The following is a 26,224-nucleotide window of genomic DNA, read 5'->3' on the forward strand; positions in this document are numbered from 1 at the left end:
GAGGAGGGGACCAATGATGTGTGCAAAAAGCCAGGCATGTTCCTTAGTGCCAAGAAGAGTGGAGATTTTCAAAAGTATTTTGGCTTTTTTCTTCCCTTGGTCTCAGTTACAGATATCAGTATCTAAGTATTTTGAAAAATCTTCCCAGTTGATCATGGGTCATTTTGAATGTCTAAAAATCTTACTGTCTTTTGATGTTTAGCTTCCTAGCTTTGATACTTGCCCTTCTACTAGGACCACATGTTAGCTGGTATTTCACCACAGTTTCTAGTTCAGCATGGAAGTCTGACAAAAGAGGAAGCATTTTTAGAAAGCCATTAATTAAAATTGTAAGTTAAAATTAAAATAGTTTTCCAGTCTTAAATTTCAGCTAGCTATGGCTGGTGGAGTGCTGCAGACTTTTTTCTAAGATTGTTTTCGGGTTTTTAATTCAACTATAATAAATATTACATGGCTATTAATAAGTTCCTCTTATCTTTGTAGAAGTGCTAGTTTATAATCCAGGTGCCAAAGCATGTACCTGAAACTTAGAATCCCCAGATATTTTGGGGATCTGAAAATTGCTTTTTCATATGTCTGGGACTCTCTGAAGTCAGTATAAACCTGTGCTTAAGAAAAGTTCTGAAGCTTTATTTCCACAGCCCTTTACTGTTGTTGTAAAACCTTGTAATTTCACTCAAGTTTGGGAGAGTCAAGTTCATCAGTTTGCATCAGTGCTAAAAATAGAGTATGATCCTGAACAATTTGAAACTAGATCCTAATTTTTGTGAGGTGTTCATTAATCTGTGTGAAACCTTCAACAAAGAGTGTTTCCTACATATATTTACAATGAAATTTGAAACCAAGTAATGCTGTTTTCTCTGACCATTTAATCAACTTTAGATATATGCACAGAATTTTAATACTTTTTGGTTCTTGGGGGTAGGGTGGTACAAATCAAACACCAAAGTGAAAAGCAAACTTTTCCTGCTGCTCAGGATAGCTGCCTCATTACCGGGTGAAAGCTGATTTTGAAATGAAAGAGCTTAAAAAACAAGCTAAAGCTGGATTCTGTAATGATGTGTAATGTACTGATAAAAAGCCAGATAGCAGCATAGAATTTACTTTCAACTATCATAAAATTCTGGTTCCCATCTGTGAAATAATCTTGGTAACTGTAACATCTCAGCTACTAAAATACCACTGTTGGCAATGTTCTTCATATTAGTTGTTATTTCTAAAAATTCTGTGAGACTTCTAGCAGACTGGGAAGTACCAAAATGCTTTACAATGGATACAAATAATGTTTTCAAAATACTGAGTTATTCCAACCTTCCTGGAAAACAAACACATCTAAACATACCTCCGTTTTTATATTTGCTTTTCATTTCACATTTCTTCTTCTCTCATTCTGACACAAAAGGACTGAGGTATTTACCCTCCTACACACTCAAATAAAGTGTGTGCCTTTCAGCTAGGTGATCCCTGGGAAAAAACCAAGGAAATAAGATCAACTTTGTGACATGTTTCTTCCATTAAAACTGTGTATAGTGAAGATTTCTTACATCACTTTTCATGATGTTTTAATTCAGATTTATTCATAAAAATATTGTTTCAGTATGTTTTAACATTGATTCATTACTTCTAAAGAAACATGGGAGAAATGGTATTTCCATTAGATGCCTAATATTTTTATATTGCTTGAATAGCTTGTATTGTATGATAGCTTCTCATATTTCTTTCTTCGATTCTCTTCTACAGCTGACATGAACGTGGACATCTCAAAACCTTTGAAAGCAAACCTCAGTTTTGTCAGACTTGATCAAATAAACCAGTTTTTGAAGAAAATCGTGACCACAGATGCTGATGATGAGCCCAGGAAAGAGGCTGCTCCATCACCTGGTGTCATTCCAGATGAGGATGTCACTCGGAAAACCAGTCAGCCCAGTACAAGGGATTTGCCACCTGCAGCACCCACCAGTGCTGCGCAGAAGCCGCCAGTGCAAGAAAACTTGTGGCCAGCCCTTTCCTGCTTCCAGAAAATTTCCATTCACACTGTTCAAATGGTTGTTTCCATGGAAACCATCCCGCATCCCAGTAAACCTTGTTTGTTAGTCTCTTCGTCAAACCTCACCGGGAGCCTGAATATTAAAAGTGGGCATAAAACTGCAGGTAAGAGTTTTTGAAAGTTGGAAGTGCTACTGATTTGTTCAAGTGGTGGTCTGGTAACCATTTAAAGTGTGGGGCATTGAAGAGAACTCCTCTGGCTGAAATAATGAATCTACAACAGAGAATAGCAAATTCCTCACAGACTACATTTCCAAAGTTTTCCTTTCATTGAGGCTGCACCCAAGAGTGCTTAATTAAACTTTGTAGTTAATATTCCCTAGCTTGTAATTACTAATTTATTGACAGAATTCTGGCTGGAATAGTTGCTGCAAGAACCATTTTTTTGGTGTTCTGATGATTCAGCGCATGCTTCAAAGGACAAAATTTTGACAGCTTTCACTTTATAACTGTATTTTCTTGTTAGGACCCTATATTTCTGTTTAAAAAAAATACAAGAAGTGTTCAGAGCCCTACTATGTAAATATTGGGTTATACCATTATTCTCCTTCAGGCTTATGAGGTTTTAAGTTTTTACATGCTTTCTCTGCACAGCTGAGAGTCACCCGGGGAAAACTGGTGCTCCAGCCTCATTACTTCAGGACTGCAAGGAAACTTCACACCTTGGGTACAATTACCAGGATACCAGAGACTCATTTAAAATGAAGACATTTTGAGTGTCTTTCTAACTTGTTTTATTAGTCTTCTAATAAATTTAATAAGAGGGTACATTTACATGATGGGGAGATGAGCCAGATGTAGGTAGTTGGCAGAGTAATTGTGCCAGGTAAAATGGTCTGTAGCTGAGAAGAACAAGTTGTAGGCCAAGTGAGGTGGTGATTTATTTCTTTTTTTTTATTTCTTTTTATTTTTATTTCTTTTTCATCAGAAGTATTTCTTCTCAGGCCAGCAGGTTTCAGTGTTTCTTTATTGTTTTAGAAGTTAAAAATGAAAAATTTAAGGTTCATAAGACATGAAAGCCTGTGAAAGTGCTGGAGCCTTTTTATGGATCAAATCAAGAGTACTGTATATATATATATTTATCCATAAATAAACAGCAGTACAGAGCCTGTGTTCCCACGCTTTTCTAATCAGATTGCAACCCTAGCATAGAAAGCACTGCAACTGAGTAAAAGGCCTTTCCAATGTCCTTTAAGTAGTTCTGGTTTTCTTTCTGTGTAATAATCTTTCCTTCCATCACTTCCCCTCTATCTTTTAAATATTATATGTCTTATGGTGCATTATGGTGTCCACAGCAAGCTTCGATATATGAAAGCTGAGCCCGTTCCATCACTGTGCTATAAAGCAATCTGGCAAACTTAGCAGCATGTATCACTTACCCTGGAGTTTTTCATCCTCCCAGAAGGAGGACGTACTTTGCCTTTGCTTTAAGCCACAGAAACATTCTGATATGAAGCTCTATTTCTTAATTCTTTGGGCAGTCTGAGGAAGGCAATCTTTTTTTTTCATGAAACAAGCTATACACAGATCTTCACTGAGTTTGGAGTCTGGCAAGCATTGTTAGGTAAAGCAACACTGATGATGAATCTACTGAAAATGGAAATTAGTTACTCGGTATGAAGAAAATTCATTACCAGATGATAACTGTACACCAACAAACTCCTTTCACGTTTTTCCAGTTGAAATTGCCTTACCTTTGCTTTTAAAAAAGGGAAATACATATGCATGACATTTTGCGTGATACTGTGTCAGTGACATAAATTGTTTTAAGTTCCAAAAGTACAAGAGTACACAAAACTGATTTAAACTTTAAAAAATTCTTGTAGTAAACTGCTCAGATATTTATTGAAAATCATTTATTTAAAATTAAAATTCTGATAGAAACAAGTGGAAATTATAACTTCAAGAAAAAAAAAATACTCAGCATGGGAGAGATAATGTTATAATCTTGTTTTTAAAAGACTGTAGAATTCCACTTACCTAACTAGATTTGTTCTATTATTGCAAAGAAATGTTGCAAGCTAACTCTGTTTTAAAATGTGTAGTAGCTAATATCTAGGAAGCAAGTACTATTTAAATATATCAGTTCTTCACTACTTTTCTTTTTACAAAAGGTCTTATGGATATACCTCTTGAGCTAAACAGGGTTAATATCAGATTTTTGTGTATTGAATGAAAATAATACGCAAATACTTCACTGTGTCTTTGATTTTACAGTCGAATAACTATTGTGACCATCTGTAGCAGCTGCATTTTACGAATTATTTGCTGAACCAAACTAAGCACAATGACAAAAGTAGTCATCTCAGATGTACTGTTAAAACAGAGGAAGAAAAAGGAACATTGCTTGCCTTTTGTACAGTATGGCCATCTGCTCTACAGATGTTATTATATAGAATGACTTCAGATACAATAATTGTAGAAAATTTTCATTAAAACCTCAACAATTTGCACTTGTTTACTTGAATCTGCATAACTCCCCAGTGAGACAACACAATACGCTTGGGGTTTCTTTGGTTCTCACTAGCTTTCTCTTTGATGCTTTTTGATGTGCTGACTTTAATAAACATAGTTAAAAACACTGTTCAAAAACATCATGGAAAAAACTACAAAGGAACAATTATAGCAGTAGAAACTACTCTAATCCCTTACTTACACAAGCTATTTTTAGTGAAATATGGTTTTTTACACATTTTATGTGGCAGTGTTTTATAAACAGCATAGATGACCCCATTTCCAGATGAGTTTTAATGTAGGAGAAGTTGGTTTGTAAAGAATCCTATTTGCTAGGAATTATTTAGCAAAAAAAAAAATCTTGCAAGAACGTATTGTCAGCATTCTTTCTTCCTTGCAGGGGGAAAACAAAAGTGCGTGACCTTGTGTAATGCTTTGATTTCTTTTAGCTGAATTTAAGACAGAAGCTTGCCATGTAACTCTTTTTTTTAATTATTAGTTTTCCCTCTAGACCTTCCAGGTATAATCACAAAAGGTAAAGGCCTACTGTTTAAATTTAGTTTCTTAATTTCTAATGAATGATAAAAGCTGTAGCTTCTGAAAAACAGAGGGGCTAATTTGTTGAATTATTTGACTTTTAATAAACTATATTCTGAGTGTTGAACACTCATATTGCGGTTGGATCAAATTAAACACATCCATTTCTGCATATCGTGCTGCACTGTTATACAACTCCAAACCTTTAGTGTGTCAAGGGACTTAATTTTTTGGCCATTTTTCATGTTTTAATACAGCAGTTACTTATAACAACATGATTACTAGTTCTGCTAGAATACTTATATTCTCTTCTGTACTTATGTTGAAATCCCAAGTATTTTGGTTTAAGTAAAGTAATACTCTTGCAGAATGTGATGCAGTATATTGGCATAAAAACAAACCAAAACCCCTTTTCCAAAAAAAGATATTATTAATTTTATTTTAGGAGAGGCAACTAGTATAGTTTTTCTGATACCCTTAAGGGCAGGATGTTAAATATATTTACTGGTCTTAAATATAGTAATTACCTGTAGTAGTTTTATATTTTGTGCCTTAGAATTACAGTTTAAAACCTGTACCCATTTCATGCAAGCAAATAACAAACATTTAGCTCATTTTTGGCAGCTTATTTGTGCTGTTGATGAGAGCCCCAAGTTCAAGAACTGTCGCAAGACCTGGTTCAGTGATTTTTGTCCTTTGAAGTGTGTGGCACCTCCTGCAAAGTGTCTAGAGCTCTCAAGTGCCATGTATCCAACCAGATTTGAGGTTGCTTGGTATCACATTTCAGGTATGTAGCTTACTCTAGAACAATCACATGCCATTAAGGTTGAAATAAGTTTTAGCAATAAATACTAGAAAATAGACAGCAATTCTAAACATATGGCTTTCAGTTAATTTAGGTTTGGTGTTGAAATTAGCACTACCTACCTGCCAAAAGTGCCAAAAGTGCAGCTAAATGAGAGAAGTTGAGGACTGTACTCTCCCCAGAGTGAAAGACAGCAAGAAGCCTGTAGTCTCTCAGCAGAGCCTTATTTTGTTCTGGCTGGACACAGGAGGGAAGTCTTGCTGTTCAGTGTCTGAACTGAGAAAGTTACGGACATATAATGTTCCAAAGATCATAGACAGAATTCCCCAGCCCTTAGTTCTATATGCAGAGATGATTACTTTAGCATATAAATAAGGGGTAAAAATACACATTAGCTGAACATATGGTAATTGCAAATATTTTTAGTAAACCTTAGAAGTAATTACATACTTAAGACACTTTACAGAAATATTAAAAATAAAAGCAGCTATTAATTGGTGGAGACCAAAGACTAAACTTCATTTTGGATCTAGGTGATTCTCTTGAGAAAACTCTGCTAAGGCGTTGTCGTAGCCTTTGGATGCTGCAGACATGCAAGTTAGCCTTTGGGGAAATAAAACATTAAATTAGATATGACTACCTAAAATAATATGCAGCACTAACAAACCATTTACAACACCCAGAAGACCTTTGTTACTTTTAGAAAGAAATATAAACTCTTTCCAACACTTGAACAATAGGAAATTAATTCTTTGTCAGTAAAAGCCAGAGGACAAACTAAATATTTAAATGGCCACTGAGGATTGAGGTGGAAGTGCAGCTTGTAGACAGCTATACAAATCACTAAAAAACCTTAATGAATATTGGGTGTGGGCACCAGGGTCCTGTCAGATTTGACACCATGTCCCAAGTAGCTTAAACCCAACACTCGAAAAAAGGTGGAGACCTCATCAGGTCTCTAACATCTGGGATTTTATTTGTCATTCTGGCATACCCTGCAAGCGCAAAAGAAAGAGTAAAAGGGGATTATCCTGACAATGAAATGAGTTACTGAATCTTGTGATAATGAAAAGCAGAAGAATTCTAATTCCTTGCTATAGTCCCTGAGGTGGAGGTGCATTTATAGTTCTGCAGGAGTATAATGTAGGAGGGAAGAACAGATGGCCTAAAATCCATGAAACAAGACACCACCTAATCCCAGGACTGAGTACCACTATTAATCCTGGTCAGATTCCCTACTGGTACTTTGTAACAGTGTTCAGAATTGCTACCGATGAACTAGCAGTTAAGTAAAGCTAAGGAAAAAAAAAAGAAAAGAAAGAAAGAAACAGAAAAAATGAGTTATTTGTAGGTTGTTGATGCAAGACTGCTCTAATTTTGTTGAATTGCATTTATAGTTTAAATAACTCGACTTTAAAAAGTAGGCTCCAAGTGAAATTCAATTCTGAACAAATGCAGTTGTTTCAGTAGTCTCTTCAGCTTTTATTGTGAAAGTAATTGTATTTTTTTTCAGATTGGAATTTCTTTAGCTATGTGCTATGACAAGAATATTTTTATAGGATGAGATCACCAGTTTGCTCCTCAAACAAAAGGTGCTATTCCATAGGAAGTTCAGTTTACTGTGGATACACATTTCCTCACCCTGCCTCATGCTCCGTTACTTGGGCAGCTGTTCACTGAGTTGAGTGAGGGCACAGATCTGGCTGAAAACCAACCCAAAGGGGAAGACAAGTTTCCAGCAAGATGCTCTCCTTCAGTTGACTCACAGGACAGGTGCACTGTTCTGACACAAAAAAGGATTCAGAGAAGTGTAGAAAGGAGGAAGGGGAAGAAAGGACCTGAGACATAGGAGCCTGGACTTGGACTGACCTTAATCCTAAGGGAACACATCCCAGAAGCTGTTCAGTTTCTGCCACGTATCTGTCAAGCCTTGGACTTTCAAATGCATAATTCACTGGGTTATAGTGGCTCAAACAGCTCAGGTGCTGCCAGGCACTGTCTTCAGGGTGGTTTATTTATAAAGGAAAGTTACTCTGTAGTTCATGGGCTATTTAGTTTTTTTAAACAGTTGAAATCCAGTGAATCAAGCATAGAGCAGAGGAGCAAGACACCTGTAATTCTAATTCAACACTGTGGCATTTATATTGGGCTGCATTTTGAGTGGCATACACTATTTTGTAATGCTTCATTTACTATGCAGCCATGTGATGTCTGATATTGTAGCAGTGCTAAGTATCTACAACTTCATAAATCAGTGACAGTTGTAGGCACCAGCTGTCTCCTGAAAATAAACCAAGGTTTTCAACCAGCCACCTAAAATTAATATGTGAGAATAGATATTTTTTTTTCTCAATTGAAGAACCTCTTCATGCTCATCTGTAAACCTGGAGTAAGAATGTTTAGTCACTTTCTGAAAACTACCGATTTCTAAAAAGAAAATTTTTATGATACAAGAACCAAATATTCCTCATGTCAGTATAGCAGTCAGTTTTGAAAGCTGGACTCATAGATGCAAAATGAATGCTATTTTTGTTGCTTTTCATTATGAATTTTTTTCCACTTAATGAGAATAAGGTAAGGCAATAAGAACTTTGCAAATATTTTCTAAATTATTTTGTAACAAAGACCACCCGGACCAAAAATGAAAATCCCTTAAAATTTAAACTCTAATCAGGCACCACACACTCCCAAATTACCAAATCAACAATTTAATTAAGATTTTTTCAGCTATTTAGTATTCAATAGTGTAATGAACATGATGTACCTGCTCAGTTATTCTTTAAGGGAGATGAGCTCATTTCAAATAGATAACCATCTTTGACTTCTCTTCTGATTCATCACTGACCTGAACTCCGTTTGAACCTTGTTAGACACAAAACAAGCAGGATTCCTGGCCTGAGCTATAAAATATAATTAAGCCCGTTTGAAATGATGTGTAAAAGAACATAGCTTTACCCCCACTATAACTACTACCACCACCACAACCAATAAAGTTAAATCAAGCACTGCCTGTAATGGATTAAAATAATAAATGTTCCTGGATTTTAGTGTTTGAAGTATTTGAAGAAAACAGGCTCCCAGCAGCCAGGACTGCTGAATGCATGGGGACATTTATTAGTGATGAATTCAAGGGTTTGGCCTGTTTAAGATCATTACTTTCTGTTTACCGTGTGTTACACATCTCATGTTTTTACAGAGCCCGCATGTGTCCCCATGAAATGCTGAAAACCTGGCCTTCACTAAAGAATAGATAATTGGCAATGTGTAAATATTGTTCTCGTGGGGAGAATGAACTATCATAAGATTCAGCTCGACACTAATAAGAAATCCAGTGCAGTCAGTGGATTGTTAACTAAATCTGTCCTGGAAAATTGTCCTTGACTATGTCTCACCATTTGTTTGCTGCTGCTGTTTCCAGACTTGAATAAATTGGCTGACTCTTAAACTAACTGCAGCATTTCCCCTGTAATTATTTTCATAGCTTTGTTATCCTTTCTTCTCAGAAACTGCTTCGTAAAGGATGCTTGTAAACAGAACTGTGTAACTGTAGTATAACTCCTCGTTATATGATGCATCTGAAGTTTTCTTAAGAGGAAAAAACCCATGCAGATAATTGGCTCAATAAATTATATATATATAACACATATTCAAAGATGTCTTAGTAATTTTGGTAACCTTAGGTAATGACATTGCAAATAGGAAGAGTGAAGCGAACATGACAGATTATCACACTCGTTATGTGAGACAATAAATCAGAAGGTAGTAAGGAACTCTGCTTTCTGATTTACCTTCTGGAGCCAGATGGTCTCTCTGCCACCCAGGTATGAAGGGCCCAAGGGAAAGCCTGGACTTCTCCCTTCAGAGTGCACCACGATCCTTTGGGTGGGAATTGGGTGGGAACGCAGAACATGTCCCTGGCTGGTGCAGCCCACGTTGCTCACCTGCATCTTGCCCAGTCCCAAGCAGCCTGCAGGCTCTGTGCTCCAGGACACAGTCTTGCTTCTGAGCTACTCCAAACTCATGAAAGCAATTTTATTCCTAGTGCCACAGTTTGTAGCACAGCTACTAGCTTCCAGAAGACTTTTCAGAAGGTAGCTCGACTATAGTCCAGTCCCATTTGCTATGTTTATTATAATATATGTGTTTCCATTTTCTTAAAACTCTTTTCCCATATAGAAGTTCACCAGTTAAAATCAAGCTAAGCTCTATGTTGTATTAAGTGAAAGTGCAGTGAACCAAACAGGATTTGCAGCTCTCTAAGGGGGGAGCAAATGGACAAGGCATAATGGAAAGGAAAAAACTCCTGCTCCATTTCTACTTGTCTCATTTGGAGCTGATTCAAGTATCACCATTTTAAAATGTTTTTTAAAAACAGAAAGTCCATAGTTAATACCAAAACATTGTCTCTCCCTTTGTCTATGAACCAGGAAAAATAATGGAATTCTTTCTTAACACCTGTTTTGCAAAAAAGCTAAGTGAGTGTTACTGTAAGGTAAGGGTCGTTCTAATGTATTTTCTGCATCTATTAAATGGAACAGTTCTTTTCTGTCTGTACACACAAATTGATTTAAGCACACAGGGCAGTTTAACAAATGCGGATCCTCCTCTATTGGTAAACACTAACACAGTTATAGTTACATATAAACCCTAATATAATGATATTTTTATCTGTAGTATGGTACTCAGGTTCTTGAGATTTCTGTGTAAATGTTAGGGTAAATCAAGTTTCTACTGACCAGAGGAAGAAAAATGTTAGAATATCAAAGCAAATGTTATCCTTCAGTGAATTTTCTTCACTACTCTGTTGTAGTGATCTTCGTCTCTAATTCTGAGCAGCTTAATTTCTAGACATTACCAAGAAAGTATTACCTTTTTTTCAAGCCCTCAAATATAACTTCCAACCTTATGAAAATAGCTATGAATATTCCTTTCAAGCATGTGTCATCATAAAGGTCATCCTTCCTTACACCAGAAGCCTGGTGTAAACTGTATTCTGCTGAGTTAACGTGGCAGCTCATTGCTGAGCTATTGTGAGTCTGGGTGGAGTCTGACAATGAAGGGCTGGTAGCAGTTTTTAAAAACTGTCTGGAGGAAGTATTCTTATTTATTGGTCTCTTGGAGGAGTGTTTTGAAAGTCATGAAACTATTTGTTCCTAGAAGTAAATTATTGCACGTACTGAAAAGCATGTTGGTGTTCATGAGTAATAATTCAAACAGAACAAGTTAACTTTTATATATCACAACAATCATTTATGAAGATATATTACTTCTGTGTGATGCCATCTCAGGTTCACTTCAAATGGAGACTGTGATTTAATCTATTTAAACTGAAGCTACAGTTCTCCAATAGAGGTTTGTGGGAGATGCAAGAAAGGACTAACTGAAATACTGTGAGAGGAAAAAAAAATGGAGGAGAATTATTTTGCATCTTTACTTTTAAAGATTATTTTGCATCTTTTAACTTTTAAAGATGTTTACTTAGTGACAGGTAAGCAACTTCACTAGCTGAACATAGACTTTGAATGTATGATGTTTAGGAATCTTAAAATAAGTTTCCTCCTAGTGCATACTGGTATTCCTTCACTCCCTTCCCTTATGAGATTTATCCCTTTCTAATGTCATCTTTAAGGATTTCCATAGTAATGGTAGCCAATTGAGATTTCCCTCAGGCCCAGAGGTCTCTTGATTTATTGTTCCTTAATCAAATTTGTGCATACTTGTTGTTCTTCACATGCTTTGTTCAGGCTTCCTCAATACATCACTTTGTGCAAGTTTTTCTGAATGCTCTCTGCATTATTTTTTTTTTTAATTAAGTGCCCAGGAGGGCACATAGAGATAACTCCTAGGAAGGACAAGGGTTTGATTCTTGCCTATGCCTATCCCTGAGTTTTTCCTGGTATTTGTAGGATGTAATCCATGGCTGTGTCTCGTAATATTTTATTTATTTGCAATATACCAACACTTCCTTATTGTTAATTGTGTGTTCATTTCTCATTGTTTACATAGCTCTTGAGAAAGGCACTGCTGATTTGGACCAGCAATTTGGATTCAGCATATTATGTGCTGAATGCTCAGTTCTGTTTCTAAGCCGCTGGATATTGTGTTTTCTTTGTACTTTGTAGAGTTGAGATGACAACAGAAAAAAGACTGGAAAGCATAATCCTTCCAAGTGTAATCCCAGTGAAAGAAAACATAAATAAAACCACTTGTATTCTGGCATTCCTTTTTCCCTTTTGTTATTCTTGCAGCTTGGCACATATTCCACTAAAGCTATAGAACATTTCTGTATATTGCAAAATTGTGCAATAGTTACCAAGAATTTCTCCTCTCTAAAATCAAAGTTTCATGCAGAATATTCAAAAGAAAATCCAAATATTGTAATGCCTCTCAAGTAACTAGACTGAGCATAGCAGGATGAGGGTCAGTCCTATCTGTAAAAACACCTCTTTTTCTTGATTCGCACCTAATTCATTCCACAGTTTACAGAATCAAGTCTAATCCAGTACCAAAAGGTGTTGGGGTGTGTTCATGTCAGTTTTCTTGATTATCACTAAAGTTCAGTGTCAAAGAAATACTGAGCACTTCTGTCATATGAACCTATTTCATACGAGACCAAACCCAGGGGCTCAGAACTTAAACTAAATAACCCAGATTTAAAGCCCCTTTCCCAGTCCATTATTGGCATGGGACCAAGGTTCTCTCAAGCCCTTGATTATTCTTACTGAAGCCCATATTGCTCAAGAAAGAGGTTCTTGTTTGTGGTTCCTACTTGTCTTGAATTCAATACCATTATTGCTGTGGGGACTATCAGATCACCTTCCTACTGGGTGCCAGATTAAAAATTTAACAAAAAACAAAAAAAAGAAAAAAACCCAAGTCCAATGTATTTCCTTCCATTGTATAAAATATGTGTCAGCATTATGAAATCATAACTTCTTCAGATAGATTTTTACAGAATTCTAAGCAATTAATGGGAAAAGTTTTGCTGCATATATTCAAAAGAGTGAATTGTATTTTTGTGGGATTTTTCTACCAGTGAAGGTATGAAAATGTAAAATAGAACTGTACCTTCAAACATCTGTATGCAACCCCTGTTTTTTTTTAATGTTTGGCCTTTAGTAAATATCTAGTTTCAGTAGAAAAATAAGCCGTGGTAATTATAAAGTATGGTGACATTCAATATTCTGGGTTTGGGGTTGAAGTACAAGGAATAGAAGAGAAAAAAAAAGTTAACTGAACATCAGATGTAGTACTTTTCATATAAATATAGAAAAGAAATACAGAGATATTAAGTGTGGTTTGTTTTATTAAGTAGTGATTTGCAGTAAGCTAAACTCACAAGAGATGTGACATTTCTGCAGTGTTTCTTTCCTAAAAATGTTTGCATGTTCAATGAGAGTACATAAGTTCTGTCATAAATCTAACCAGCCATTATCATTTCTGGTTTATAAAGCAGCATAAAGTGTAAATGGTTTTTATGGGAAACTTTTAGATTAAATTGTTTTTAGACAAACTCATGTTATATATATTGTGTTACAGTAATTGTTTTGAATTATTTGAATGCAAATATTACCCTTATTCTTCTCAAGTCTAGCAAGGCAATATTTTATAACTACCATGAACAAAGGTAGAAAAGAGTCGTTCAAAATAGCTATTTCCTGTCAGTTTAAAATATAATCAAGTGAAGCAGCTGTTCTTGTTCTTAATATGCTCTTTAAAAAAAAAAATCATACTTTAATGAAAAATGTCTCTTCTCATAAACCTTAAAATACTCACACATGTAAAAAGCCATAATGTTTTGGCAAATAGTTCTTTGTAAGGAATGTGCAGGAGACATACCTGCTCCATAACTGCAAGACTATATAAAGTGTGCTCAACAGTGTCTCAAGAAAAAGCTCAAAAAAAAAAAAAATATATCAACCCTTTCATGGCCCAACTGTGATGTTCTTGCCTGGAGGGGAGAACAGTTGTCCATACAAGCATTTCCATGAAAATTAGTGGGACATAAGCAAATGTTGGGAGAATAACAACCAGCGCGATTTATTCTCTCTCTCTTTCTAGGAATCCATGGATCATCTTTTGCCCTTGACGTAAAAGATTTCCTACTTAAAACAAGTCTCAAAGAAAGAGCCAGACCTCTGCTGGGCCCTTTTTGCTGCTCTATTCATGTGGAAGCCAAGTGGTGTAAGCACAGTGGTGATCCTGGCCCTGAGCAATCTGTTCCAAAAATATACATCGATTTGAGAGGAGGACTGCTGCAGGTCTGTATAAGATGATAATGGTTCTGCTTGAGAGCTGGACTGGCTTTGGATGATCAGGATTTCATAAATATGTATGAAAACCTGCAATGCTTTGCAGCCTTCAGCAGTTCATTGGGTTGGGGTTTTTTCCTTGTATGTTTTGATTGTTTTTTTGTTTTACCTTTTAAAATAAGAATCTATTCTTTCATCTAGAACTATTGATTGAAAAATTGTGTGCAGTGTTTTGTTGTTCTTTTTTAAATACTGCTTAAGCCATGTCTTGTAACTGTATGTGTGTGTTCCCTTAAAACTACTGGATCAAATTACTAACACTTAATATCTAGGACCCTGTGCTGATGTGTGTGTGTTTGTCTGTCCATGTGCTATGTGTCTGTAATGCCTAGGGGTAGCTTTAAGCAATACATATCGTTTCTTTTTAAACTTACACCAATTTCTCAGGGGAGTAATTATAGACTGTTGTTTGTAGCAATTAATACTCAGTTTTCCACGCAATCCTCTCCTTTTTGGAAGTGCCCACAACTTGAAACCAGTCCAAGAAGCATGGGAGTTCTAGAAATGAAAAATAGATTCTGTGAGGCTTTAATAAGTGGGCTTTAAGATATGTCTTGTTTCAATTATTTTTATTGTAGCATCTATACACACCAAATGTTTTAAAATAAATATATAAATCAAGCATATAAAAGACAAAAAGGAAATTTTGACATTTAGTCGTGTCATTAGGTCTTTTCCCAGAATTGGCATTAGAAGTTCTTAAAACCACAGCACTGGGAACAAGGCTAACTGAATAATACACATTTTTAAACATTATATCTCAATGAATTAAAAAAAAAAAAAAAAAAAGTCTGTTTCTCTGCTTCCTTTCTATTTATTACTTACAGGTTTGTGGTTTTTGTTTTTTAAAAAAATAGGGATTCTAACAACAACCAGAAAAATACCTATAAATCTGAGAATGCCGTTCATTATTAGAGTATATGCTGGGATAATTAACTTTTGCAGAAAAAAAATTAAGCATTTGGTCTGGCAGAACAGATTTGAGAATACTGACAAAAGCATGAGCAATTCTGTTTCAAATTATTTTATTTACAGCTAATGATTTTACCAGCTCTAAACATGACCTCATCTTCTACCACTGTTAATTTGTATTGCAGCAGAGCATAGAGAGCTTATGTGAAATTGGTCCCTCATCTGTGAATTTTGCAGTAGGAGTTCCATGCTCTGTAGTTCCCACTGGCTAAAAATAAACTGAATATAAGTGAGGGAAAAAAGCATTCCTCCCTCCTCCATCAGTGGAGGATTGAGGCCTCTAGATCAGCTTAGGTGACACAGAGCTCCTTTGAGCTGGTGCTAGACCAAATGTGGGACCTTGAACCCAGAGGCACCCAAGAAACTGCAGTAAAAATGCAGTGAATTTGGGAGATGGCAGGGACTGGCTGTAGCTGTGAGTCTCTGTTTATTCCATGGGCTCACATGTAGATGCAGGGAAAGGGAAACTTTCCTTCTTGAAAGCTGTACTGTGCTCTCTTCAGGCATCTTCTGATTTTTTTTCGTACTTGGAAACTGGTGAAAAAATTTGCACTGCTGTTCGTGTGCACACCTGACATGTTTACTTTACTTCTATCCCTTTGCTCCCTTACCATGGGCTTTTAAGTTACCCTCTAGCGATTTTGGTTTCATTCTACATTGGTTCTAAGTATTATTTCTCTATTAGTTGCTAATTGCTTCCTTGTCTTCCCTGTTTTTTCTGGAAACACTTCCGCACATGAAGATTCAAGGACTTGTCCCTGTTAACAGGATTCTCTCAAGCAGGAGTTTGATCTGAGTAAAGCAGTGCTGCTTGTCAAAGCTGGGAGAAAGAAATATCTGCTTGCCTTTTATTTTGATTTAAAGTGTATGAATCCTCTTGATTTCCACTGCTAGTTTTGCTTAGATATTTTTTTTAATTTCTAGCATAAACTTGAAGAAACTTTAAACTTTTAAACCTTACGCTCACAACTTAGAGCACATCTAGTTCATTATTCAATATTCATGCTTGATATGATCTTTCATATGTCTTCCTAATCATCTTTTTTGCTGTGTCACTTTCTCAGTTTTTAATGCATTCCAAAGTTTTACTTTTGGAGCAACGTGCTCTTTGAACACTTCAAATTTTTCATCTTTAAGGGTTTTATGATATATCTTAAACTGCAAAACTTGTGATGAGTCCTAGCATTACATACTGCTCTCAGCTGTGAGTTCTTGCATATTACTTCAAAGTTCTGGGCTTTTCCAAGAATCAGTATCAATTGTAAGTGGTAAGAATTAATGCTTTCCTTTCAATGATGAAAAGAACAAATTTACCAAATGGTTTTGTAGAGATTCTTGTTCCTGTTCTTTATTTTCACATTAAGGATACTTGCAAGCAATAAAGGTTTAAGCAGAGCAGTCTGAAAGCCGTATGAAGTTCTTGTTGTTTGGCTGAAATCTGTTCTTTCAAAGATGACTAAATATTGTATGAAATTGTTTTGTTTTCTCTTTGTTTTTCATATTTTATTTTCTTTTTCTTTTTTTTTAAGGTTTTCTGGGGTCACGAGCATTTGAACTGTTTAGTTCTTCTCCAGGAGCTTCTGCGGCAGTACCTCACCAAAAAGGGCAGTGTAGAGACATTGAGATTTAAACATACACACCCTGATTGTTTTTCTACAGAAAGGAATCAGGCCTCAAAAACTGAGCATACCTCAGATGATCTGAGAACAGGCCTCTTCCAATACATACAAGATGCAGGTAAGAAGAATATTATTGCTCTCTTCCTTCTTTTTTTTTAATTATGAAATAAATACAGTAGTAACCTATTAAAGATTACTTGCATCTTACAATGAATACTTTACTGTTTTTGGAAAAGCGATTGAAAAGACATCTGCTGGAATTTAAGAAAAAAAAAACCCACAAGTTTTTATATTTCTTTCCATTAAGTTGTAATCTTTTAAAAGTCAGGGAAATTGCTTTTTTATTTTCTCTCCTTTTGATCCTGAGGGATTATTTTTAACTACTTCGGTCTCATAAACCAGCATGTTTCTTTGTAGAAATTATATACCAGATTACAACTTTCTTTCATTTGACAGAAGCACAAAAAGTGCCCAATGCCCATGAAGTTGTGTTTTACAATGAAACTGAGGATAGTCCAGGAATGATGTTGTGGAGATACCCAGAACCCAGAGTCCTCACTCTTGTACGAATTAACCCCGTTCCTTTTAATACCACTGAAGACCCAGATATTAGCACTGCTGACCTTGGAGATGTTCTTCAAGTGAGTAATGAGAATTTTCTACTTTCATTAGCAAAAGGAAACTTTAGTGCTGTAAAGTGAATGTTTTCAAACTTTGGTTTATTTAAAGTGAATACAATACAAATGTCAGGAGCTCTATAAAATCAATAAGAGATAAATTCCATAGCTTGAGCACATCTTTACTTGTAAAACTACTTGTGCTAACGTTTTTAACATTTACCTGTAAAGTTTTTCCATGACATAATGAGTTACAGCCAAATTTGGCAGTTCTGTTTGCAGGCATGCTGTATTTTTATTGTCTTCCTGTTATTTCATTCTTACTTAAAGACTTTACTTGATTTGATACTGAAATATGTGTGGAAAGTTCTGATCTGAAATTGCTCAGATGCAGTGGAATCATTGAACTCAGCTCTCCAGCCTGGCCTCTGCCTGTGAGGCTGTGATTGCAGATGGCTGTGTTTCTGCTAGTAAGATCCATGGGGTGGAAAGAAAAGATCTGTGTTCTCTTGTTTTGCTATGAGAGGGTTTGACTCTATGAGATCATGGAACTGCCCTTCAAAGGAGGGCTTAGTGCTGCAGCTTTGTGACTTTGCTCCAAAAATAGAGCATACCTCATGAATACATTCTCCCTTAACTCTGAGAAATTTTGCTTTCTAAAATACACAGTCAGGTAGTTACAATTCTTTCCTGTCTAGTGTAATTCATCTTTATAAATTCGCTTACAACTTGTGTATGTATTTTGTTTTTTACTAATTTTGTTGATATTAGTTTCTTTTTTGTATTATGAATTGGATCTGTCACTACTTTTTAAAATTTGATTCAAGGGAAATAAGTATTTCCCAATTCTTCCTGTTTGTTCAGAAACACTGAATTCTATTTCATTATTACTATAACTTTTAAAATTGCTTTTAAAATTGAATTATGCACCAGTATGCTTTGAGTTATGGATAAGTAGCATAATCTTCCTCAGATAAATACTATAATGTTATTACTGCACACATACTGTTAGTGAGATCATGCTAATTTCTTTGCCCTCTAGACAGTCAAATGTCAGCTCCTTTCGGTTATATAAAAATTAAAAACTAAATGGAAAAAAATCAGCTCCACTTGGCATGAGGTTTGAATCAAAGATCAAAATTATGTTACAGTATGTTGTCTTCTTGATGATCCTGTTAGGTTGCTATGAAAGCCAGCAATTTGCCTGCTTTCAGGATGGTATTTTCAGAGCATAGCACACCAAGTTTTTGGTATAATTACATTAAGCTTAGGTAACAGACACTGTGAAAATAATGTAGGTGCTTGTGTAATAATATAACCCTGTAGAGAAGTAATATTGGCAATTCTTCAATTGGGCATATGCAAGTGGGCTTCTAGTAGCACACAGGTCCTGCTGCTTTGTGCTTCCATGCTGTGGTCTAGAGAAAAGAAGGTAATTGAAATTCTCTCTCATTTCCCCTGTGATTACTTTGGACAATAAGAAAGAAACTGGAAAGCATTCAACTATCAGTGTTCAGGTTCTGACAACTTCCACTGGTCTTCATGTAATTCATGGGGTTTGCATTCAATTTTACATGTTGACTACATTTCCATCAGTCTCATTTTAAGTTTGTAGTCAAGGGTTCCTGTGCAGCTTCCCTCCATTATTTGCTTTACTGTGGCATACTCTTTTCTCAAGGTCTGTCAATTTTATGATTAAGTAATTCGTAGTTAGCCTCATATTTCTACCTTGAGCTTTCATTTACAAGGAAAGAGATGAAAGATACCAGCCAAATTAGAGGACATCTGTTCAAAACCTTTGCTTGTGGACACATGGAGTGCAGAAATGCATACATTTCTGCATTTTGGTAGTGGGCCATTAATTATGGCAGTAACTGCTGACTGGCTCTAGGTGGTCATTTATCACATTTCCCTGAAATGGCCATGCATCTACACAAAGCAGCTCTGCACGTTGTAGATGTGCAGCCATTTTAAACACGGACAATATGCATTTTATTTATTAATCCAACATATTTATGTGGGTGGAATAAGTAATACAGAGGTGATTCTGAAATTTATTAGGTATACCCTGTTTACCAGATAGTCACCTCAAACTTTACATTCTGATTTAAATAAATCGGGAGGATTTTCATCAGCTTCACTTTTTTCCCCATGTGGATATATGTCTGTTTCTTGATATAGTGCTTATTTAGTTCATATGGAAAAATCACAAAATAAAGACAAAAAAAGAAAATGCTTTCATTTTATTCACTTTTTCACATGAAACATTAGGGAATATCTGCAAGCAAAAGACTTGAGCTTTTTTGAAAAAAAGGATTGAAATTTAAAGACAGTAGTAATATTGAAGAATATAAATATATATTTTTAAAACTTTCACAGGATTGTGTGTATGGTCAAATGCTGAGAAGCCCCATAATGTCACCAGCTGTGTTACCAGTCTCCCTTAATCCTTTACTTGACATAAATCCAGGCAAAGGTGCACTTCTGTAGTTTGTCTTGAATTAATAGTTTGCCAATTGCATGTTCTTTCTTTCTGAGTAAGTTGCTGTGACATTTCATCTAGCTTTCTATCTTTGTTAATCTTTTTTTGGCATATCGTTTTAATCATGGGTAGGTTTTAGAAGTCTCTTTGGTTTTATAGCTATTCTTTAAATTCCTGGAACTTGCAAAAGCTTCACCATAAAGAGAATTCTTGTAGATATTGAAGTTGCGTGTCATCTGCTGCAGTCTGAAGCAAATAGCTTCAGATTATAAGAGTTTATATGAGCAATATTGTTTTTGTAAAACCTTACCTAGCTGCTGTTTCTAGATTGTCTGAAGAACTTGGTTTTAACTTGTATTGTTGCAAAACTAAGAAATGTCTTTGGTCAAGTTTCTACTACTTTACTTGTTTACAATTTCAACATTGCTGCTTTTGTTGTGGAGGGAGAAGGAAGAACTGTTGTTTCTGCTGAGGTGTAGCATGTTGTATTTTCTTTAGCAGTTTGAAATAGGAGTTTAATCTATTTGTTTGGGGGAAGTGAGAGAGAATCCTAGATGCACTTGCAGGAAACTGTCAGGATTGTATTTCTTTTGCGAGGTTGAGAGTATTTTAACCTGTGTTCTTCCTGTTTACCAGACACTGCAGCCCCTTTCTATTTAATATTTAATTTTTAATCTCTCAGTGACATAAGGCATTTTGTATCCTCAGGTACTAAAGCTGCTGTCTGCCATCTCTTATACTCTTTCTAACCTTTTCTTCTTTTACTTCTCTTGTGTCTGCCTCACTGCCCAGATCTTTTCTGAATAAAACTCTGAAGACTGTTTTAAACTTTATGTAGCATGATTCTCAACTTCTTATTAATTAAGAAATACATTGTATTATTTTTTGGAGTACAAAATCAATGAAATGAAGAAAAATTAATTTGCCACTTTGCTTTTAAGTGTTTTGTGTACAATCCTATCTGGCTAATTCTATAAACATCTTCCTAATTCCTTGCTCAAAACTATTAACTCTTGAATGTTTCATCAGCTCCTGGCTCATTTTAAATAATGGTTATTTGTTTTCCAAGTTGTGAGATTTTTTTATCAATGTTTACAAAGCTCTGGATACATCTGAATAGTTTCTTAAAGATCAGTATGAGGTGAAGGAATATACAAACAAGAGCAGTTTCATGTTCTTGTAGGCCAGAAAAGTAAATAGTGTCTTGTCCAAGTAACGATAAATACTGCTCAAAACCACAACTAATGTACCCCTCATATAAAGAGGATTTATAGAAAAGACCTTCAGGCAGCATCTAAAATATTGCTGAAGGCATACTTTTTTGATCTTGATTACTGCTAAAATAGTTCCAAAAATACATAGAGAAGAAAAAAGCATATTCCACTGATAACATCACGTAAGCCAGCACACATTGTGTAAGGTTGAAGATAATCCCAATGCTGCCTCCATCTAATGTCATGTAAACCAGGGAAATCCATTACTTCCCAGATCAAGCAGGGGCAAAGGGTAGAATGGTGTTGATATGAGAATCACATTCACACCTCAGGAGCAGAGAAAAGTCCAAATTTGGACAAATTCCACCAAATTACTTCAAAGGATAATAGGCAAGATGAAGTAGCAATGCCATTACTTAAATAGTGAAGATTTATACTGGTACATCCAAAAGGTTGCTCTCTGAGAGTTTCTCAATTAAAATAGATGAAACTTTTAAATCATTCAAGTAGCTTGCTGGTAAGAGAAAGACCTGTGTTTCAAGATATGTGGACAAGCTACTTTAAAAGCCTTTTTTTCTTTTCTTCCACTGAGGGCTTTGAAACAGAGTAATAGACTTCAAACAGAATATGTTTTATATGGTATATAGAAACAACTCCTGCAGGTATATCAGAGTTGTAGAGAATACATGAGCAATTCAGGAACAAAAGTGTGCTAGACAGCCTAAACTGCAGAGAAAGAGCTTAATAGTCTCTTTCCTCATCTCCCAGAATGATGAGAACATTGGGTTGAGCTGGTCAGAAAGACAGCTGAAAGAGAATTTGTGGCTATTTCTTCCATCCTGGTTGTTGGGTTGGCAGGGGAAAGAGCAAAGATTGAGAGTGGCTCACCAAGGATAGGAATACAGTTTGTATACCATCAAGGAGATAGCCTGCTTTTCTTTGCAAACAGACGAACAAGACATACAGGTTATTTCCTTTGCTTCTAGAAGGCTATTTTAGCTAGTGAACTTTTTAGAGATGCTCAGTGTTTGTCTTTCCATTGCAGAGTTATCTTTCCAACAAGGGCTATTGCTGGCACTGTCCCATATCTCAAAACAAAAAGCTGAGTATTGTCACAACAGCGTTTACACAAGTGGTCAGGGAATTAGGTGGAGAAAACCAGATTTGTCTAATCATAGTGATCAAATAATGTGTAATGCTTCACATTCTGAGCTCTCTGATTTATTTAAGCTGCATCACTAACACAGACTTAAAATTCTTTCTCCTGGATTGTCATCCAGTGAGAGATACAAGCTGTTAAAGCTTACAAGAGAAAAGAAAGATAATCTATGGCATTTGTTCATTTCTCCATATGAAGTTAAAATAAAATATCTACCGAGCCATAACCCTGACAGGTTTTTGTATTTGAGGATGTTTCCCTTGTGTACCTGCCAGGACTCCTATTGCATGCAAGTGTAGTCAGCATTGTAACAGCTGATGAAAAGATGAATGTGTGCTGAGGTCCTCTTTTTTGGCCTTTCTTCTTTATACAGTCTCCTGATAAACAGAGCATTTATTCCTGGTGATTAAATTAACCAGATCTCAAGGTCTACTGGAGAAAATCAGGTCAGTGAGAATAGTTCTAAGGTGGCAGGGTCCTAACTGAGATCTAATAAACACTAGGTACATTAAACCACTCTGGTAAAATTTACTTGGAACGTTTGCTGAGATGGTGAAATCTCTTTGAGGAGAGCATAAAATATTTCCAACTTCAAAAAGTGAGGGTTCAAAAAATTTTGTCGCATTGCCTTAAAATGCTTGGGCTATTGAAATAAAGCATTTGCAAACTCTGCAGCCCGGAATGTGATTTTTTCAACACTGTCAGTCAATAAACAGTCATTTTCTAACACCTTGTGGTTGTTTAAACAGTGGCTTAGGGAAGCGTGAGCTTAAGAATGACTGACATTAGACCTACTGTATGTCATTATTCCAGGAAAGATTTGACATGACAGTCAACAGGAAAAGAATTATGATCAATGTCAAAGACATTCATTTTTCCTTTTAACAGAGAATACCTCATTTTTGGCTGGCTCTGCTTCCTTTTTACTTTTCATTCCCTCTTGGGCCTACAGTGTTCAGCTGGGCATTTGAGAGTCTGGGAAAAGAGCTTTTTGGGAAACCACAAATTTTATTCAGCTTTGATTTATTTCTTACATTCCCAAAGCAGCAACTATGTTTGAAATCTAGATGATTTGTGTGGGACAGGTTAGTGATTTAAGTTCATAATGTTATTAGATAATAAGCTGTAAAGTTCAACTGTACTTATTGATAAGCCTGTTGGTTTGCACATTTTTCACTCTACTGCCATACAATTCAGAACTATCTTCAAATAGTCAGACTTTTTTGATGGATGGTGAAATAATTTGGCTAGCTGTTGTGAATTGCTTGGAAGGCCAATTTGCTGGGGGTTTTTTTGTTGTTTTTTTTTTTTTTTTTTTGTGAGAGTCTGCTTTTTGAACTTAAATTTCTTGTCAATTCTACCTTTTGATGTTATTAAAAATTACTGTGGTAGTAAAACTACTACTACAGAGACTGTACATGTCTTTCTCTGATAGATCTACTGGTGAAGAGTTGCAACAAGTCTGAAATGAAACAATTCAGTACAATTAAGCGTATCTGATCATAAACTAGAATTATAATGAATGCCTTTTATTCTAATGTGGGAAGCAGTAGAAGCAGTGTTTACATCCATGCATTTGTACAAAACTGGATGCAGATCATCATGGGAACAACTGGTCTTTTAATTTAAGAGGGCTGAAGGCTTGCTCGTACCCTGAGCCACTTAGGTTTCAGATTATCTGGATGTGAGCAAATTTTGTGGTGCTTGGCAGTGCTTTGCATATGTTTTCAAAAGTTAAGGCTCTGCCTCTTAAGGATAAGTATTGTCTTCATTTTCTTGCAAGGGAGGAAGTAGAGGCTAAAGGAGTTGCAGTGTTACACAGCGAGTCTTAAGCAGATGTTGAAACAGAGCCCATTCTCTTTAGGAATTCCAGCTTTAAACATTATTTGTGAACTTCCTTGCCTGAGAGTAGGATTATCTCAGACTTTACTATTTTGTTACTGTATTTTGTGTGTATAATCTTGATTATTTTGCTGTGTGATCTTAGTGTTCCCTGCATTGAGATGAGACTGTATCGTTTGGCCTACAGTTTCTGTGCAGTCTGCAGGGAGTTAAGCGTAACTTGTTGGGAATGTTAATGGAAGTTGTGCATAATTTGCCTGTGCATCACACTGAAATTTACCCTTTGGGGTTACTGAGCCAGTGAAAATTCTACCGGGTGCCAGAGGACTGACGAAACCATCAGATTATCTTAATGACAGATTTACACTCTCCTCGTGTTCTGTACTTTTTAGATTTTGTGACTCTGATTTATGAAACTTTGCAAACCAAAGTCCTTCCTGCTGTACACTGATCTTATGGCACTCCTTGTAGGAGTCAATCTTTACTGTGGTGAGAATATGTGGTCAAAATAACCCATACACCGAAAATCAGTCAGTACTTTATGTGTTATTAAACTGCTACCTTAAGTCCCAGAGGTGACTACATTTCAACAGCATGGTGTTTATACTATTAATAAGTGCTGAAGCTTAGAAAATGAAAAGCCTTAAATAAAATGTGTAATATTGTTTCTGTATCAGAAAAAGAGAATAAGAAGTATCGCAAGAAGTTGGTAAGGTCTCCAGTGTAAGATCTCCTGTCCACATACTTCTGTTTTTCAATACTTGCAACAATTAAGACCCTAATAAATTAAATTAAATACTGTTGCTTTTGCTATTAGAAAAGCAAGTGATCTTCAGATAAACTTAGTCTCCAGATGAATGACACTTAGTAGAAAAAAACAAGTTTGGCACTTAATAGTACATACATTTTCCTGCTTAAAAAGTCCTACAGAAATTTTCTCAGTTCTAGCACAGTGCAATTCTGTGCTTTCTTAACAAAAGCTGCTAGTGTGTTTGGAGTAATTTTTCCATCATGAAAAAACCCAGTATCTGTGACAGATTACATTACTATACACACCTGCATTTGCTCTGAACCTGCTAGCCTGATAAATTGATAAGTTGGTCACATGTTGTTTTAAAAAGGGAAAGAACATAATTCCTAATAAAAGAATGCTACATATTTCTTCTAAAAGGTTAAAAAGCATTTCTCAGGGCTCTTAAATTACCATATTCTGATACCAAGGGAAAATAAAACCTGGGCTTAGAGTCTTGTTTGTACTTAGAGGGCTTTCCGGACAGGAAGGCAATCTTGATGCAATTCAGTAAGCCACAATACCAGTGGGGCATTACAGGTGAAAAATTTGCAGCTGTACCCCTCACCACAATGTATTACAACTGTACAGTGGAATATTTCCTGTACAGAAATAGGGCTTGGTTAACTTCGTTTCCCAAGAGTAGATCACATTAAAATGTTATAAAATCATGATTTCCTGCGTTTGAATACTTGTGGTTTCTCAACTGGTTCCAATATTACAAAGGGGGTTTTATAGCTTCTATTAGTTGAAGATGTATAGACGCTTTTTTTCCAAAGTCAGCTAAAAGGCAGTTATGTATTTTTAAAGAACAGTTTCTCTCAGAAGACAGGAGATTTTTTTTACATCTCTTTATTATAACTCTATTTAATGTTTATTGTATAAACAACAGTACAGATGTAAATTTAAATAGTCTGAAATAAATATGCTAATTAGACCATAATAAATACATTAAATGGAGTTGAAAGAGCCAAGGTATATGTTGTTACTCAAGAAAGAAAATTAGCAGTTATTTTCATTATTCAGAGAAAGACTTCAGTATGAATGGTGGAAAAAATTAAATTAAGCAGATTCAGTTTTAAAGTGAACATTTAGAATTTAAATCTTCTAGCTTCAGCACAGTATTTGATAAACCAGATTAAAAGAGAAATAAATTCTAGAAATAAATTATATAGGAACATTGTGAAAAACTTCTCCAACTTGTGGTATGCGATTATTCCTGAGTGTTGAAAATTGAGAGTGCACCACAGTGGAATAACTTTTAGTGCTCAAAATGTACAGGTGTGTAACATATGAAATTTGAGTCAAAATACAGAAAACCATAAGAAAAATACAAAGGAGATTGAGCTGAGGGAACAGCAAGCACTGTGTAAGG

At 35.7% G+C, this 26,224-nt stretch overlaps 1 protein-coding gene across 4 annotated transcripts in view; it reads left to right on the plus strand.

Annotated features, from left to right (window-relative positions):
- The window catches only part of VPS13B (vacuolar protein sorting 13 homolog B), a 425,857-nt gene that overhangs the window by 328,460 nt on the left and 71,173 nt on the right, over positions 1-26,224 (plus strand). For all 4 annotated transcript variants that reach the window (XM_071738035.1, XM_071738039.1, XM_071738037.1 and 1 more), the window contains exons 36-39: positions 1,741-2,151; positions 13,904-14,103; positions 16,656-16,863; positions 17,202-17,386. In XM_071738035.1, the coding sequence (XP_071594136.1) occupies positions 1,741-2,151; positions 13,904-14,103; positions 16,656-16,863; positions 17,202-17,386 (1,004 nt within the window). The remainder of the gene's footprint in view (positions 1-1,740; positions 2,152-13,903; positions 14,104-16,655; positions 16,864-17,201; positions 17,387-26,224) is intronic.

Source organism: Heliangelus exortis, chromosome 2 (assembly GCF_036169615.1).
Source record: "Heliangelus exortis chromosome 2, bHelExo1.hap1, whole genome shotgun sequence".
NCBI classification, from domain to species: domain Eukaryota; kingdom Metazoa; phylum Chordata; class Aves; order Apodiformes; family Trochilidae; genus Heliangelus; species Heliangelus exortis.